This window comes from Heptranchias perlo, chromosome 5, assembly GCF_035084215.1.
Source record: "Heptranchias perlo isolate sHepPer1 chromosome 5, sHepPer1.hap1, whole genome shotgun sequence".
In the NCBI taxonomy this organism is placed as follows: Eukaryota; Metazoa; Chordata; class Chondrichthyes; order Hexanchiformes; family Hexanchidae; genus Heptranchias; species Heptranchias perlo.
In genome coordinates this window covers 135,888,072-135,906,667 of record NC_090329.1, presented here as the reverse complement: position 1 = coordinate 135,906,667, position 18,596 = coordinate 135,888,072, and the positions used below count along the sequence as shown (strand labels likewise).

The following is an 18,596-nucleotide window of genomic DNA, read 5'->3' as shown; positions in this document are numbered from 1 at the left end:
AAATTGTACCCGCCTCTACTACTGCCTCTGGCAGCTCGTTCCAGACACTCACCACCCTTTGAGTGAAAAAATTGCCCCTCTGGACCCTTTTGTATCTCTCCCCTCTCACCTTAAATCTATGCCCCCTCGTTATAGACTCCCCTACCTTTGGGAAAAGATTTTGACTATCGACCTTATCTATGCCCCTCATTATTTTATAGACTTCGATAAGATCACCCCTTAACCTCCTACTCTCCAGGGAAAAAAGTCCCAGTCTGTCTAACCTCTCCCTGTAAGTCAAACCATCAAGTCCCGGTAGCATCCTAGTAAATCTTTTCTGCACTCTTTCTAGTTTAATAATATCCTTTCTATAATAGGGTGACCAGAACTGTACACAGTACTCCAAGTGTGGCCTCACCAATGCCCTGTACAACTTCAACAAGACATCCCAACTCCTTAACCACTTTATCAACTTGCCCTGCCACCTTCAAAGATTTGTGAATATGCATCCCCAGGTCCCTTTGCTCTTGCACCCCCTCAAAATGGTACCATTTAGATTACATTTATCCGCATTAAATTGCATCTCCACGTGTCTGCCCATTTCATCAGTCTGCCTATGCCCTCCTGAAGTCTAATATTGTCCTCCTCACTATTCACTACGTTGCCAAGTTTTCAGAGAAAGAATCATAGAAAATTTACGGCACAGAAGGAGGCCATTCGGCCCATCGTGTCCGCGCTGGCTGAGAAACAAGTCACCCAGCCTAATCCCACGTTTGTTCATTTGGTCCGTAGCCCTGCAGGTTACAGCTCCTCAGGTTCACATCCAGGTACTTTTTAAATGAGTTGAGGGTTTCTGCCTCTACCACCCTCTCAGGCAGTGAGTTCGAGACCCCCACCACCCTCGGTGAAAAAATTTTTCCTAATTTCCGCTCTAATCCTTCTACCAATCACTTTAAATCTATGCCACCTGGTTATTAACCCCTCTGCTAAGGGAAATAGGATCTTCCTATCCACTCTATCTAGGCTCCTCAATTTTGTGCACCTCAAATCAATTCACCCCTCAGCCTCCTCTGTTCCATGGAAAACTACCCCAGCCTATCCAATCTGTCATCACAGCTAAAATTCTCCAGTCCTGGCAACATCCTCGTAAATCTCCTCTGTACCCTCTCTAGTGCAATTACATCCTTCACGCAATGTGGTGACCAGAACTGTGCGCAGTACTCAAGCTGTGGCCTAACGAGTGTTTTATACAGTTCCAGCATAACATCCCTGCTTTTATATTCTATGCCTCAGCTAATAAAGGAAAGCATTCCATGTGCCTTCTGAACCACCTTATCTACCTGTCCTGCCTGCAGGGATCTGTGGTCATACACTCCAAGGTCCCTCATTTCCTCTACACCTCTCAGTATCCTCCCATTTATTGTGTATTCCCTTGTCTTGTTTGCTCTCCCCAAATGCATTACCTCACACTTCTCCAGACTGAACTCCATTTGCCACTTTTCTGCCCATCTGACAAGTCCATTGATATCTTCCTGCAGTCCACAGCTTTCCTCCTCACTATCAACCAAACGGCCTATCACTGTGTCATCCGCAAATTTCCTAATCATGCCTCATACGTTAACGATTTGGACTTAAATGTAGACCACGAAAAGCAAAGAACCTAGTACCGAGCCCTGCGGCACCCCACTGGAAACAGCCTTCCAGTCGCAAAAACACCCGTCGACCATTACCCTTTGTTTCCTGTCACTGAGTCAATTTTAGATCCAATTTGCCACATTCCCTTGGATCCCATGGGCCTTTACTTTTTTGACCAATCTGCCACGTGGGACCTTGTCAAAAGCCTTGCTAAAATCCATGTAGACTACATCAATTGCGCTACCCTCATCGACTCTCCTTGTCACCTCCTCGAAAAATTCAATCAAGTTAGTCAGACACGAACCCCCCTTAATAAATCCGCGCTGACTGTCCTTGATTAGTCCGTGCCTTTCAAAGTGACAGTTTATCCTGTTCCTCAGAATTGATTCCAATAATTTGCCCACCACTGAGGTCAGGCTGATTGGCCTATAATTACTCGGTCTATCCTTCGCTCCCTTTTTAAACAACGGTACAACGTTAGCAGTCCTCCAATCCTCCGGCACTACGCCTGTATCCAGTGAAGTTTGGAAAATGATTGTTAAAGCCTCCGCTATTTCCTCCCTGGCTTCTTTTAACAGCCTGGGATACATTTCATCCGGCCCTGGTGATTTATCCACTTTCAAAGGTGCTAATCCCCTTAATACTTCCTCTCTCACTAATGTTTACCCCATCCAATATTTCACACTCCTCCTCCTTAACTTCAATCCCTGCAAAATCCCTCTCTCCTTTGTGAAGACAGATGCAAAGTATTCATTAAGAACCATACCCACATCTTCCGCCTCCACACATAGTTTACCTTTTTAGTCTCTAATAGGCCCTACTCTTTCCTTAGTTATCCTCTTGCTCTTAATGTATTTATAAAATATCTTTGGGTTTTCTTTGATTTTACCTGCTAATATTTTTTCATGCCCTCTCTTTGCTTTCCTAATTTCCTTTTTAACTTCATCCCTGCACTTTGTATACTCCTCTAAGCTTTCCGTAGTATTGAGTTCTCGGTGTCGATCATAGTCTTTCTCCTTCTGCCTTATCTTACCCTGTATGCTTCTTGACATCCAGGGGGCTCTAGATTTGGCAGCCCCTCCCTTTTTCTTTGTGGGATCATGTTTACTCTGAACCCCTTGAATCACCCCTTTGAATGTCTCCCACTGCTCTGACACTGATTTACCTTCAAGTAGCAGTTTCCAGTTTACTTCTGATAAATCACTTCTCAGTTTAGTAAAATTGACCTTTCCCCAATTGAAAACTTTAACTCCTGCTCTGTCTTTGTCCTTTTCCATAACTATGCTAAAACTAACTGTATTATGATCACTACCACCAAAATGCTCTCCCACTGCTACTCCTTCCACCTGCCCCTCGTCATTTCCTAGAACTAAATCCAGAACTGCCCCCCCCTCTCGTTGGGCTTTCTATATACTGGCTAAAAAAATTCTCCTGCTTGCAATTTAAGAATTCTGCACTCTCTATACAATTCACACTGTTTGTATCCCAGTTAATATTAGGGTAGTTGAAATCCCTACTATTACTGCCCTATTGTTTTTGCACTTCTCAGAAATTTGCCTATATATTTGCTCCTCTATCTCCCGTATTATCTGCAAACTTCGGTATACTCCCCATACCCAAATCCATGTCATTTATATATATCCGTTTACCACTACTCTCTGCCTCCTGTCCCGTGGCCAATTACATACCTAAGTTACCACCGTCCCTTTAATACAATGTGCTTCTATTTTCCGAAGTAGTCTGGTATATACTTTATCAAATGCCTTTTGAAAGTCCATATATACATCTACTGCACTACCTTCATCAGCCCTCCTTGTTACTTCATCAAAGAACTCAATCAGGTTAGTCGGACACGATTTGCCTTTAACAAATCTGTGCTGTCTCTTATTAACCCATGCTTCTCCAAGTGAGAATTAATTTTGTCCTTGCAATGGTTTTTAGATGACCAATTGGCCTGTAGCTACTAGATATATCCCTCTCCCCTTTGGGGTGTAATATTTGCAATCCTCTGGTACCATTCCCATTTCCAAGGAAGATTGAAAGATCTGTTCATTTAGTCTGTCTATATTCCTTTGTGACTTCCTGCTCCCATGTACACAACTTGCTGTGCCTCCAAACTTAGTCATCTGTAAACTTGGATATACAATTCTACTCCTTCATCCAAGTCATTGATATATATGGTGAAAAGCCGAGGCCCCAGTACAGTGCCCCGGGAACACCACCTGTGACATCCCGAGAACATTCCCTTTAACCCTAGTCTCTGTCTCCTACCTGCCAACAAATTACCGACCCAAGTCACAAGGTTACCTCCAATTCCATGCGCTCTCATCTTTTCTTATGATCTCCTGTGCAGAACCGTACCAAATTCCTTCTGGAAGTCCATGTGGACAACATCCATAGACACACCCCTATCCACCATGCTAATGACCTCTTCAAAAAATTGAACTAGATTAGTCAGACGACCTACCCTTCACAAATTCACACTGACTCTGATCAGCTCATACTTGTCTAAGTGGTCACTTTGTTTCTGACGATAGATTTCAGTAACTTCCCCACAATTGATAAACTGATTGGTTTAGGTTTTTTTTCTCTCTCCCTCCTTTCTTAAATAATGATGGTGACATTTGCAATTTTCCAATCTCAAGGCAAAATTCCTGAATCTAGTGTGTTGGGAAAATTATGACTAATGCATCTGCAATTTCCTCATCTACTTCTTTTAATACCTTGGGGTGAAAACAATGAGGTCCTGGAGATTTATCTATCCTAAGTAGGAACATAGGAACAGGAGTAGGCCATTCAGCCCCTCGTGCCTGCTCCGCCATTTGATAAGATCATGGCTGATCTGTGATCTAACTCCATATACCTGCCTTTGACCCATATCCCTTAATACCTTTGGTTGACAAAAAGCTATCTATCTCAGATTTAAAATTAGCAATTGAGCTAGTATCAATTGCCATTTGCGGAAGAGAGTTCCAAACTTCTACCACCCTTTGTGTGTAGAAATGTTTTCTAATCTCACTCCTGAAAGGTCTGGCTCTAATTTTTAGACTGTGCCCCCTACTCCTAAAATCCCCAACCAGTGGAAATAGGGTGGATAGAGAGAAACTATCCGTTCCCCTTAATATCTTATAAACTTCGATCAGATCACCCCTTAACCTTCTAAACTCCAGAGAATACAACCCCAATTTGTGTAATCTCTCCTCTTAACTTAATCCTTGAAGTCCGGGTATCATTCTAGTAAAAGTCTCAATATTTTCTCCATTACCATTTTGTTACATATTAAATACACTAAGGTCCTCTCCTATTTTTAGGTCTTCTTATACCTCTTTCTCCACTGTGAAAATGAATACAAAGTACTTATTTATCAAGTCTGCCATTTCCTCATTATCCATTATAGTCACACCTGCATCTGTTTTAAAAAAAAAATGTGCCCACATTCATGTCTCAAGTCTATTCAACAACTCCCACTTCCTCACTTTTAATGACTCCCATTCTTCATCTAATGATACTGGTCTATCTTGACTGATCTTGTGGCACTCCCACATCTCCATGGCTAAGAATGCCTTCAAAAAAGGCATTCCTCTATTATATCTATCACCTTTTCCCCTCATCTCAAATCTCTATAAATCCGAAATCCAGTAAAGACTTGAATATTGCCCTACATTGGTGAAGGCTCTACAAACATTCCTAGAGAATTTTGAAAAGGTCACCCTCTTAAGTTTAGTCGCCAAATTCTCCAACAGTCACAACCTCACTTGTTTCTATTTTATTGATATTGTACAGCATTGCTTCTCTGAACTTTCATTTTTTCTTGCTTTGCGCTCTTCCTCCTCTCTCTATTGTTTTGTATTTAAGTAAAAACTCATCGCATTGTCACCTACTCTAATTCTCATTCTTCAGTATTTCAAAACTATAGAACTCCTTACCCTCTTCTTACAATCTAAAGGCTTTTAAAGCCTAAGCTTCGTTACATTACAGGTTTATAGGTAGGTCAATACAATGCAGCTCTCCTTTAAATAAAATGAGGCGAACATAAACAATATTTGCTGCTGGATTCCACAACAGTGAACAATCACAGTAGGCAACAAGCATGACAATCATGCATTGGTTCCACAACCAGTAAGAAAACCGATGCATAGCACAAACAGGTTTGATAAAGGGCTAACAGACGTGTCTAATTCCACAAAGTACTGCTGCTAATTTTGGGCACTCTAAATGAGAGAGGGTCAAACTAACTTGGATATAATTAATCATTACTGAACCAATGATTCCACATAAACTTTGAAAATTATGACACACCAGCAGAGGTCCAAGAAAAACATTAATCCGCAACACATGGATTTCAGATTGGAGTGGGCTACAGCCTCACCATAAATGACATGTACCTGCAACTATTACTACTGTATAGATGTCACTCAATCCCAAGTGAATCTTTATAAATACAGCCTCACGTATTTTAGGATGGAGATGGGGAATACTGTGTTGGAAAATCTCAATCAAGTTATTTGCTGATGGGAGGGTGAACTGCCCAATCTTATCCCTCTTATGCAATTCAAGGGTATTACGTCACAGATTAATCCAACAGTCTTAATATTTTCTGTGGCCATTGATTTATGTAGGCTGCACCTGTTCATCCTCTGACTTAGCAATATGGGAAGTTTGAGATACATAAATGAAAATCTTAAAAGTTTAACCTGCTATTTGAGATCTCAATCACAATAAACTTCAGTCTAGGGGGAAAACTTTGTGGTGGGAAACCTTAATATAATAAGTGCTTACGCCCACTTATATGTCCATCTTAAGATGTAGAGGAAACCGCTGTTCATGAAAGGAAAAAGAAAACAGCTAGGGTAGAAAAACGGGGGAAATTCTTGGACCCCCAAACAAAAGGCACACTTGGCATGCAGATTAATTAACACACACATCCCACAATCCCATGCACAGTGGGGCTCTGACCCCTATTGGTCATTTCTGGTAATGCACACAGATTTTGTTTTAAAACAGACTCAACAGGCCAGTTGGTACCTGTTTGGTGTGTCATACAGCCTGTTGTCAGAGATCGGCTGATTTCTCCACGAAGAATCTCGTCTACGAGAAAGAAAATGAAGCTTGAAAACAAAAATTCTCACTGTTGTGGGATGTAGTAAAGGAATCAGCATTAACCCGAATTGTGGGTGCTCCTAAAATTGAGGACTGAGCACACATATCCTGGTAGAGAGTTACAATCGGTGCTGGGGGAATCAACTTCATGTTGTATTAATGGGGCGTAAGCCAAGTCTCCCATTTTATATTTTAATTATCTAGTACTAATTTAGTTTCTGCATTTTCAAAAGGTTGTTTTGATACATAAAATATTAAAAGGTAATTTCTATAACATTCAGGTGCTGTTCAGAAAATAAAAGTTTATTCCTGAAATCCAGCCCAAAATACAACACTATTAGAACAGGTCAAAAGCAAAATACTGCAGATGCTGGAAATCTGAAATAAAAACAGAAAACGTTGGAGAAGCTCAGCAAGTGAGGCAGCATCTGTGGAGAAAGAAACAGAGTTAACGTTTCAGGTCGAAGACCTTTCGTTAGAACGTTCTGACGAAAGGTCATCGACCTGAAACGTTAACTCTGTTTCTTTCTCCACAGATGCTTCCTCACTTGCTGAGCTTCTCCAGCAATTTTCTGTTTCTATTAGAACAGATGATCATCTGGCATTTTACAGGCTGCAGTGACAGACTGGGATCAATACAGATCCACCAGAACAATATTGTTCTCTTGTGTTAAAGCTTCTAACCCCCAGCCTATTTACCAGTTACATATCTGGGAAGTTATACAAACTACAATGATATTTGGGAGCCAGTTACAAACCATTATTTAATTAAGACTTCAGACAGCTTATACATAAATATAGCCCCTAACTCACTAATGGGTATTTATTATGCTCCAAAGATGCAGGCCATTTTGCAATTATGGAGTATTGAGCTGGGTGTTGGGAGGTTTGGCAGCACAATATTGGAATGATGGTGTGCCTGCTGACTCTGAGGTAGGATCTAAAAGTTCCACAGCATCACAACTGGACCTGCAGATTTCTGGACAATGTAGAATTTGCCACCAGATACTTTCTCGGTTCTGGAGAATATGGACCAAGCAGTACCCTAAACCCTTGCACAAGTCTTCTCCTTGTGACAATATTCATGTCAATTTTCTGCAGATAATATAATACAAATGAGGGCTGAATACAAACAATATTAAGGATTGCACCAGCCACCAAAAATTCTGTTCATTGCTGAAACAAAATAAATATTAGGATACATGAAACCAACAAATAAGTGTGAGTTTTGTGTTAGTACAGTAACAGATTAAAACTGCACTGAACAAGACCCAGCTTGGTCATGTTAAAGAAGCCAGGCAGGTAAACTGAAGATCAGAAATTTGTTTCCATGTTCCTTCCTCTGTCACTGATGTTCCGCAGAAGGGCAAGAAGCATAAACCCAAATCCCTGGTCAGTGCTGTAGCCGTGGAGTGGGAAGAGAATGCTAGTTATGGAAACCAAATTTAAATAGTTAGAAAATGAAAGGATAGCCTTTAAACTCCTGGCTTTTCATCTGTGTATTTGTTGATTTTTTGCATATTTCTGTAATGATAACTGACTTTTTTTTTGAGGGGGAACTGAGGGGAAAGAAGACTGTATATAAGGATTACTAACACAGCCATGTGAAGGAGCTGGCTATCAGTCCATATAGTCATCAGTCCAAAGGGGCTGCGCTCAGAGTTCATCTTCCTTCCATCATCAGGCTCAGCATCACCTCCAGGCTAGTTCTCGCCAATGTTATTACTAATTGGTTGAAAATAAACTGGAAAAATGTAAAACATCAGGGCTGTTAAAGGTAACTCTCATTCGTACTCATGCCTTCTTGATTCCTTCTAAGACGCATCATGGATGAGACGTTAGCCCATGGTTCTGCCTGCCTGAACAACTGGATTAAAACATATTATAATATGATTTGAAGAACAGGGGAGTTTGCCACAAAAGTCCACAATTATCAAAGAAACATGAAAATATATAAATGCAGAGTCAAGAGACAAGGTTATTCTCTTATTTTCTAACTAAATTTAGTGCCTCTTTCTACCCCGACATGATGCCTGGATGAGGACATGACTCTGTAGGATTCTGGGTTTATGCTTCTGTCTTCTCCCTCAGTACTGCACCGACGGATCAGCCTAGATTGTGTGCTCCAGCCCTGTGATGGGGCTTGAACCCACAACTTTCTGATTCAGAGATGAGAATGATACCACTGAGCCAAGCTGACATTATAAAAAACAAAGACAACAGGTAAATGGTACCACCCAAACTCTCAAAAAACCAGGTACCCCTGTATTCTAATACAACCACTGTCTTGGTCAGCTGGGCACAACAGGACGATGGTATTATCCCTTAACATCAACATTCTGGGTCCTGTTTACAGTGGAACAGCCAATTTTAAAATTCTCTCATTTTTAATTCATTTCCCCCTCCCTCCAAGCTTGCAGCAATCCACAGCAAGACCAGGAGCAGGTCAGCATCTCCCAGGTCAAAGCCACTATCACTCTCATCGTCCAAGAGGTATGTTTCAGGGAGACACTGTCCCTCCCCCGACAGCCTGAGGTCACAATCGCATCCTTCCATACACTGCGACACAACACATTAGTGATTAATACACCAACAGGTTATGCCACCAGATTGTCCACCTGCATCATATAATGCTCTAAACCTGTAGGATCTTACCTGGAAATTACTGGGGATTTGTTGCCATTTACAGTGCTTGATCTTTCCCAAGGCTTTCTGGTTGTCTCTGAAAAACAGAAGCATTTCCACAGAATTTAACAAGTTTGTAGTGTAATCCATTTAGTTAAAAAATTAAAAATGACTGATTAATCAAAGCAATTTGGAATTTGTGTGTTCTGTAAATAGAGAAAAGATACCTGCAGGGGTGATGAAATCTAATCAAGGGGGAAGAAAGATTCAGATGCTGATGGTGAGAAACAAACTGGAATCTAATCAGAGTTCAGGTGACAGCAAGCCAAGATACTCCAATCAATTACAGCCTTCAACTCTCCCTTTCATTATAGATTTCCATATTACTTTGTATGCTTCTTATTCTGTTGAGCGACATTTTTGCCACTAATGTGACAGACACCCTCTCTCTAGGATAAAATTGCAGAGCTGGCCATTTCTTTCCAAGACTTCTCAGGCACGTGGCCAACCTAAAATTCATTGGCAGGAGAGCATTGAATACTCAGCTGCTGCTGGGGTTGGAGAGTAAACGAAAGGTCAGCTCATGCTACAACCACTTCACTGCCACTAGAGAAAAGAAAGGTTTCTGCAGTTTCCGATGGGTAGAGATAGTCATTCTCTGAGGTTTACTTCTTGTTTTAATTCTGGAGACTATCAATCTACCCTGATATTTAGACTGAATAGGTTTGAAGGCTGGTGACACTGGTCCTTCAAGCCACAAATGTTTGGTATTTTTTAATCTGAATGTCAGCTCGGCTCAGTCAGAAGGTCGTGGGCTCAAGCCCCAAACAAAAGACTTGAGCACATAATCTAGACTGACACTCCAGTGCAGTACTGAGGGAGTGCTGCACTGTGAGAGGTGCCCTTTTTCAGATGAGATGTTAAACGAAGGCCCCCTCCGCCTACTCAAGTGGACATAAAAGATCCTACGGCACTACATGAAGAGCCAGGAGCTCTCCCGGTGTCCTGAACAATACTCAAAAAATAGATTATCCAATAGGTCATTTGCTGCTTCTAGGATTTTGCTGTGGGCAAATTGCCTCCTGCATTTGCTTTCATAACAGTACCTGCACTTCAAAAGTAACCTATTGGTTGTGAAATACCTGGAACATCCTGAGCATGTCATAAGATACCATATTCTTTCCTTCTTGCTTTATGTTGTGTATGAGAGGACCAGTGTTGCTACAAGGTACTGAGCTGAAAATTGGCAAAGTTCTGGTGATTAATCATCTGTACAGGGAATCAGAGTGAGTTCACCCCCATTTATATACTAGATATATCCATGGCACTGTCAGTCCAGAGCCTTGCTGATTGCTAACTTGCTGACTTATTCTGAGGAACACGGTATGTAAACTAGGTGAAGCTTAGCCAGCTGATGTCCAAATGGATTGCAACTGGGCTCACATCCGTGTGGAAAATAATTAGTCAATATGGTTTAAGATCAGAGATAAAAAATGGATTGTTACAATAGTGGAGGTTATATTAAGACCCCCTAATTGTGGGAGAGAAATGGGAGAGGAAACCATATCAGAGATTCATGAATAGGAATATTATTCGAGGAGATTTATCCACTAATTGATTGGAAAGGGGAGGGAAGAAACTATGAGAAATGAATGGTTAGGATCAGCGTGACCCTTCATCAGAACTCAGTTGTAAGGTTTTGTTTCAGTAATTATTGCCTCACCATTATTCTTCCTGTAGCTACTTAAGAATAAAAAGGATTTAAAATAGTTAAATCAACACTGCCCCTATCCAGAAACATTTATGGTAAGTGATATAAATATAAAAGTTGAGATGTAATGGTGAATGTATATAAAACCTTACTAAGACCATAGTTGGAGTAGTATGTGCAGTTTTGGGTTCCACATTATAAGAATAATGTTGAAGCAATAGAGGATAAAGTATAGATTCACTAGCATGCTGCCTGACATGAGGAAATAGAAATACGAAGGCACACTTGAAAAATTGGTGCTGTTTTCATTAGAACGGAGGAGATTATGGGACAATATGATAGAGGTGTTTATAAATGATAAAGGGATGGGATAGAGTGCATAGAAACAGAATACTTCCAATGGTTAAGAGAACTGAACGGTGGAAACAATTGGACATTGATTATCAAATTAAATGTAAGAGATTCAGGACAAAGAGCAGGAGAAACTTTTTTTTTTAATACAGAAGGTTGAGGGGCTGTGGAACGCACAACTGGAGTTAATGACTGAAGCAGAGACCACATCAACATTTAAGAATGGGTTGGATAGGTGGTTGAAGGCAAGGGAAATGGAAAGGGAAATGGGGTTAGGACTACTGCTTGGGTGGAGGGATAAACACCAACACTGACTGAGCCGAATGGCTGGTTTTGGTGTTGTAGTTTCTGGGTAATTTTAAGTGACCAATTACATCAGCTGAAGGGTAGAACTGGGGGCTGTGAAAAATATTAAGATCAATAAAAGGATTAGACTGGAGCATGACAGAACTAATCAGATGGTTTGGAGTACGCAGCAGAGCCTGTGAGAACCAGGCATTGCTTTCTTCCACTGTTGGTTGCGCACAAACTTGAGAAAGTTTAACGAGCTAATAGTTTCTGAGAATCAGTTACAAGTGTGTTTATTTGGCATTTGTCGCCAAAGTTATATATAGACTACTTCAATGCAATTTTAAGATCTTATTTTCCTCAATCACCTGAGGCATGTCCTGCTGTCATCTCATGCCAAAGTTAATTTTATTCAGGACTAGCTGCACTTACATTTAAAAAAATTCAAGGGACAGTCCCTCGTGTGAATGCAGTAATTGGCTTTACTTGAGCATTCATAGTCACTACATTTTCAAGATTGCCTGGAAATAAAGCTGAGAATGGGTAATGGCGATGAGCTTTACTTAAACACAAAGATTGCCTTATTTGGAATTTTTCTACAATATGCTACCAGGATACGCGACATGGGCCAACAGCCTGTTTGAGAGTGAGTTGTGGCACCATTATGTCTGTAACTTTGAAACCTGTTTTCGATCTGTTTACATGCTTGTGATAGAGGCCCTTTTGCTGCTGAGCAGTAACCAGGAGAGCAACACCATGAGTATTAGGGTGGCCATCATCTACTGAGAAATGTGAGGAATGACTTTGATAATCAACAAGGGTATAATAGACTGCAGTCAGTCCATCCTGTGCTCTCGACAGCAGAACATTCAGCTCCTCGTGCCTGTTCCTGAAAATCACATTTTACTACAGTACAATTTTTAATGATTCATTTCCAGGATAAGAAAATACATCTTTATGACGGTTAAAAGAGTGATCAAGGTTAGAAATTACAGTTGGCAGTAATAGCAAACAAACATACATTCTGATGACATTAAGGAAGTGGTAACAGGGCACTTAGAACATCATAATATGATTAGGCAAAGTCAACATGGTTTTATGAAAGGGAAATTGTGTTTGACAAATTTATTAGTCTTTTGAGGATGTAACTAGCAGGGTAGATAAAGGAGAACCAGTGGATATAGTATATTTGGATTTTTAAAAGGTATTCAATAAGGTGCCACATAAAAGGTTGTTGTGCAAGATAAGGGCTCATGGGGTTGGGGGTAACATATTAGCATGGATAAAGGATTGGTTAATGGACAGAAAGCAGAGAGTAGGGATAAACGGGTCATTTTCAGGTTGGCAGGCTGTAACTAGTGGGGTACCGCAAGGATCAGTGCTGGGGCCTCAGCTATTTACAATTTATATTAATGACTTAGATGAAGGAACTGAGTGCACTGTATCCAAGTTTGCTGACAATACAAAGCCAGGTGGGAAAGTAAGCTGTGAGGAGGACACAGAGTCTGCAAAGGGATACAGGCAGGTTAAATGAGTGGGCAAGATGGCGGCAGGTGGAGTATAATGTAGGGAAATGTGAGGTTATTCACTTTGGTAGGAAGAATAGAAAAACATAAGAACATAAGAAATAGGAGCAGGAGTAGGCCAATCGGCCCCTTGAGCCTGCTCCGCCATTCAATAAGATCATGGCTGATCTGATCCTAACCTCAAATCTAAATTCGTGTCCAATTTCCTGCCCGTTCCCCGTAACCCCTAATTCCCTTTACTTCTAGGAAACTGTCTATTTCTGTTTTAAATTTATTTAATGATGTAGCTTCCACAGCTTCCTGGGGCAGCAAATTCCACAGACCTACTACCCTCTGAGTGAAGAAGTTTCTCCTCATCTCAGTTTTGAAAGAGCAGCCCCTTATTCTAAGATTATGCCCCCTTGTTCTAGTTTCACCCATCCTTGGGAACATCCTTACCGCATCCACCCGATCAAGCCCCTTCACAATCTTATATGTTTCAATAAGATCGCCTCTCATTCTTCTGAACTCCAATGAGTAGAGTCCCAATCTACTCAACCTCTCCTCATATGTCCACCCCCTCATCCCCGGGATTAACTGAGTGAACCTTTTTTTTACTGCCTCGAGAGCAAGTATGTCTTTTCTTAAGTATGGAGACCAAAACTGTATGCAGTATTCCAGAATACTTTTTAAATTATGAGAAACTATTAAATGTTGGTGCAAGGTAAGGAAGGTGGTAATGGGTCAGGTTAAGAAACAAAAGATTAATCAGGAGTAGCTGTAAATGGCAGCAGCAGAACCATTACCAGAACTAGCTGACCGAAAAAATGGGAGCAGTGGTTATGATCTGAAGTTATTGAAGTCCAGGATAAGGGGTCAGCCATATAAGACTGAGATGAGGAGGAATTTCTTCACTCAGAGGGTGGTTAATCTTTGGAATTCTTTACCTCAGAGGGCTGTGGATGCTGAGTCGTTGAACATGTTCAAGGCTGAGATAGGTAGATTTTTGGACTCTAGGGATATGGGGATCGGACAGGAAAGTGGAGTTGAGGTAGAAGATCAGCCATGATCTGACTGAATAGCAGAGCAGACTCGAGGGGCCGTATGGCCTACTCCTGCTCCTATTTCTTATGTTCTTATTCCACAGTCCACCACTTCAATTGGTGTTGAAATTTATTTTAAATGGCCAAAAGTAATGAATGTTTTATGGGTATTGAGGTTTTAAAAATAGAAAATGTGTCTAGTGCACGGCCGGTGGATCAGCCTCTTAAAGAAAGGACAGGTTATGGGTTCAGCTTGACCCTTCATTAGAACTCAGTTGGAAGATTTTGTTTCAGATACTGACTCACCCATATTCCTCCTGTAGTTCTTAACTATAAAAATTCTTTAAAATAGTTAAATCAACATTCTCGCAATCCACGTGACTCCTCAACTGCCTCCGAACTGCCAGGGGCAGGGAGAGATGTCTTGTGAATGTAAACTGCACTGCTGGTTGGGATTATTGTAAGTGTGTTGTAAACAGTTTTAGTTCATAAATTAACAGGGTGAATCTGGGGTAAGGTTCTGCAGAAAAGAAAATGGACCTTGTAAAGTTGAATGATGTCCCTACAAATACTTTTAATTTTATACTTAAAATATCAGCAACCCTTCCATGAGAAATTAAAGAATAATCCACAGTAGACTCCAAAATGCAGGAAAATGCATTAATGCTAAAAGAAAAAAATCTAAATTTTCAAAGGGGGAGAAAGAAAAGGAGCGTAAATGGGTATATGAATGAGTTTTTTTTCCAGTAATAGAAGACATGATGAGCTTATGATTGAATGCAGTTGGTTAGAAACTCTTTTCATTGGATAGCTGTAATGTTCTGGTCATTGATTGCAGCAGTATTGTTGAGTAAGGTGAATGTTTGTGATGTGTGAAAGGCAGCTTCCAGGAGTTTTTTCCTCCAATACCCCCAAATTTTCCCTTCCCTTCCCTTCCCCTAAAGCTGAATGGGAGGAACAGATTTGCTTGTGATGTCCTCCAAAGTCAAACAGCTGGCCAAGGCTCACCATCTATGCTTGCGCACAAAAGGCGGCACTGGCTTGAGCTGGATAGTTGTTCCACAGGCTCTAGCTGCCCTCCAATACCATGTAATTATCTGTGAGTCTAGAGTGTTGGTGGACTATTTGACTGGGAAGGGCATCAGAGACAAACTAATCCTGCCATAACCTGATTGCCACACTCACCCCAGCAGGAATCACTGGATAGCGATCAGGAGCAGGAAACCTCGAATGAATTCCACTTCCTAATGCAGGGACACTGGGGCCAACTATTATTCCCCAAGTGAAATAAGTTGCACGTACTCGGCACAGTCCAGCAGTAAAACCTGTGACCTTTTGATCTTTATAGTCTAGTACTAAGTCAGGTAGCATCATCATCCACATCACAGAGCATAGCAAAAATATGGTTTTGTAAAGGTCCTTTAATGTTCACATTAAATTTCACAATTGTTAATATATTAGTTGCAGTAACATTAAGATCCTACAGATACCGGTGTTGACTCAGGTGATTATCTTCCCCCATCATCAAGCACTCTATTGTGGTATATCAGAGCTGCAGAACCAGTCACTCGGAACTCATTCCATTTACTTAGTGGAGAATTTTGGTAGATTTTACGAACAATGGTCACTGAGCAACGGTTCAATGAGAGCGCATTTCGATATTGAAACCTAGAACAACAAAAAAACTGTAGTGCTGGAGTGAAGGCCCATGAATGAGCCACTTACCTGATGTGCTTAATGCAGTTGGGCCTTTCGTGGTAGAAGATTCAGATTCTTCCTGATGAAAGTAAATCATTCAAAGGTGAAACACACAAAAAGACTACACACTTATCAGGCACATTCAACTTTGGCAGGGTACACAATGAAATTGGAAATAGAAAATCTGTAAACAGTTTTAATTGTGACCGATATGTACAGGTTAGAGTGTGGATACACAGAGCTGTAGAGTGACAAACTCGTTATCTAATGTACAGCCTTTTGAGGAGTCCTAATTAGCTGCTTGCCACTGTTCCGTTAGCTGAGCCAGAGGACTGCTGACACGGGCCTGGGAATAATCAGTTGCATATTTACTTGGGTATTCTTGCCTCAAAGGTGGTGTAACAAAGGTTCACTAGATTGATTCCTGGGATGAGAGGGTTGTCCTATGAGGAGAGGTTGAGTAGAATGGGCCTACACTCTGGAGTTCAGAAGAACGAGAGGTGATCTCACTGAAATATATAAGATTCTGAGGGGGCTTGATGGGGTAGATGCTGAGAGATTGTTTCCCCTGGCTGGAGAGTCTAGAACTAGAGGGCATAGTCGCAGGATAAGAGGTTGGCCATTTAAGACTGAGATGAGGAGGAATTTCTTCACGCAGAGGGTTGTGGATTCTTGGAATTCTTTACCGCAGAGGGCTGTGGATGCTCAGTCGTTGAGTATATTCAAGACTGAGATCGATAGATTCTTGGACTCTAGGGAATCAAGGGATATAGTGATTGGGCAGGAAAGTAGAGTCGAGGTCGAAGATCAGCCATGCTCTTATTGAATGATGATGCAGGCTAGAGGGGCTGCATGGCCCACTCCTGCTCCTATTTCTTATGTTCTTCTCATATTCACTAGCAATGGCTTCTAAGTGAATGCATGGTTGGGGGGGGGGGGGGAGGAAGGAACGGGGAAGAGAGAGAGATGATAATTACATCGTCAGATTAAATTGAGCAGTTGGCAGACTGTATCCTACAGCACAGGTCTCTACTTACATTCTTCTCCTCTTTTGGGTCTGGCTCAGGAACTGAACCCTTTTCAGCAATTCTTCTCCTAAGTGAAAGAAAGAAATAACCATATCATCCAAATTCTACACAAAGAAAAGTAGCGGGCGAGGGCGCGGCGAGGGCGAGAGCCGGATGGGTGGGTGGCAAGGGGTCGCGCGGGCCAGAGAGAGAGAGGGAGGGAGGGAGGGCGAGAGAGAGAGGGAGGGAGGGAGGGCGAGAGAGAGAGAGAGCAGCTGAGAGAGAGAGAGAGCAGCTGAGGGAGAGAGAGAGCAGCTGAGAGAGAGAGAGAGCAGCTGAGAGAGAGAGAGAGCAGCTGAGAGAGAGAGAGAGATAGAGAGAGCAGCTGAGAGAGAGAGAGAGAGAGCAGCTGAGAGAGAGAGAGAGAGAGCAGCTGAGAGAGAGAGAGAGAGAGAGCAGCTGAGAGAGAGAGAGAGAGAGAGCAGCTGAGAGAGAGAGAGAGAGAGCAGCTGAGAGAGAGAGAGAGAGAGCAGCTGAGAGAGAGAGAGAGAGAGCAGCTGAGAGAGAGCAGCTGAGAGAGAGAGAGAGCAGCTGAGAGAGAGAGAGAGCAGCTGAGAGAGAGAGAGAGAGAGAGAACAGCTGAGAGAGAGAAAGAGAGAGCAGCTGAGAGAGAGCAGCTGAGAGAGAGAGAGAGAGAGCAGCTGAGAGAGAGAGCAGCTGAGAGAGAGAGAGAGAGAGCAGCTGAGAGAGAGAGAGAGAGAGCAGCTGAGAGAGAGCAGCTGAGAGAGAGAGAGAGCAGCTGAGAGAGAGAGAGAGCAGCTGAGAGAGAGAGAGAGAGCAGCTGAGAGAGAGAACAGCTGAGAGAGAGAGAGAACAGCTGAGAGAGAGAGAGAACAGCTGAGAGAGAGAAAGAGAGCAGCTGAGAGAGAGAGAGAACAGCTGAGAGAGAGAGAGAACAGCTGAGAGAGAGAGAGAACAGCTGAGAGAGAGAGAGAACAGCTGAGAGAGAGAGAGAACAGCTGAGAGAGAGAGAGAACAGCTGAGAGAGAGAGCAGCTGAGAGAGAGAGAGAGAGAGCAGCTGAGAGAGAGAGAGAGAGAGAGCAGCTGAGAGAGAGAGAGCAGCTGAGAGAGAGAGAGAGAGCAGCTGAGAGAGAGAGAGAGAGCAGCTGAGAGAGAGAGAGAGAGCAGCTGAGAGAGAGAGAGAGAGAGAGAGATCAGCTGAGAGAGAGAGAGAGCAGCTGAGAGAGAGAGAGAGAGAGCAGCTGAGAGAGAGAGAGAGAGCAGCTGAGAGAGAGAGAGAGAGAGCAGCTGAGAGAGAGAGAGAGAGAGAGAGCAGCTGAGAGAGAGAGCAGCTGAGAGAGAGAGCAGCGAGGAGAGAGAGAGCAGCTGAGAGAGAGAGAGAGCAGCTGAGAGAGAGAGAGAGCAGCTGAGAGAGAGAGAGCAGCTGAGAGAGAGAGAGAACAGCTGAGAGAGAGAGAGAACAGCTGAGAGAGAGAAGAGAGCAGCTGAGAGAGAGAGAGAACAGCAGAGAGAGAGAGAGAACAGCTGAGAGAGAGAGAGAACAGCTGAGAGAGAGAGAGAACAGCTGAGAGAGAGAGAGAGAGAACAGCTGAGAGAGAGAGAGAGAACAGCTGAGAGAGAGAGCAGCTGAGA

At 42.3% G+C, this 18,596-nt stretch overlaps 1 protein-coding gene across 6 annotated transcripts in view; it reads right to left on the bottom strand.

The window, feature by feature from the left end:
- enah (ENAH actin regulator) overlaps positions 1–18,596 on the bottom strand; it is a 448,064-nt gene that overhangs the window by 7,516 nt on the left and 421,952 nt on the right. For 4 of the 6 annotated variants that reach the window (XM_067985233.1, XM_067985237.1, XM_067985238.1 and 1 more), the window contains 4 exons: positions 16,973–17,030; positions 15,963–16,014; positions 9,370–9,436; positions 6,640–6,702 (listed from right to left, as the gene is read on the bottom strand). In XM_067985233.1, coding sequence (XP_067841334.1) covers positions 6,640–6,702; positions 9,370–9,436; positions 15,963–16,014; positions 16,973–17,030 — 240 coding nt within the window. The remainder of the gene's footprint in view (positions 1–6,639; positions 6,703–9,369; positions 9,437–15,962; positions 16,015–16,972; positions 17,031–18,596) is intronic. The other 2 variants (XM_067985235.1, XM_067985239.1) reach the window with 1 other exon arrangement.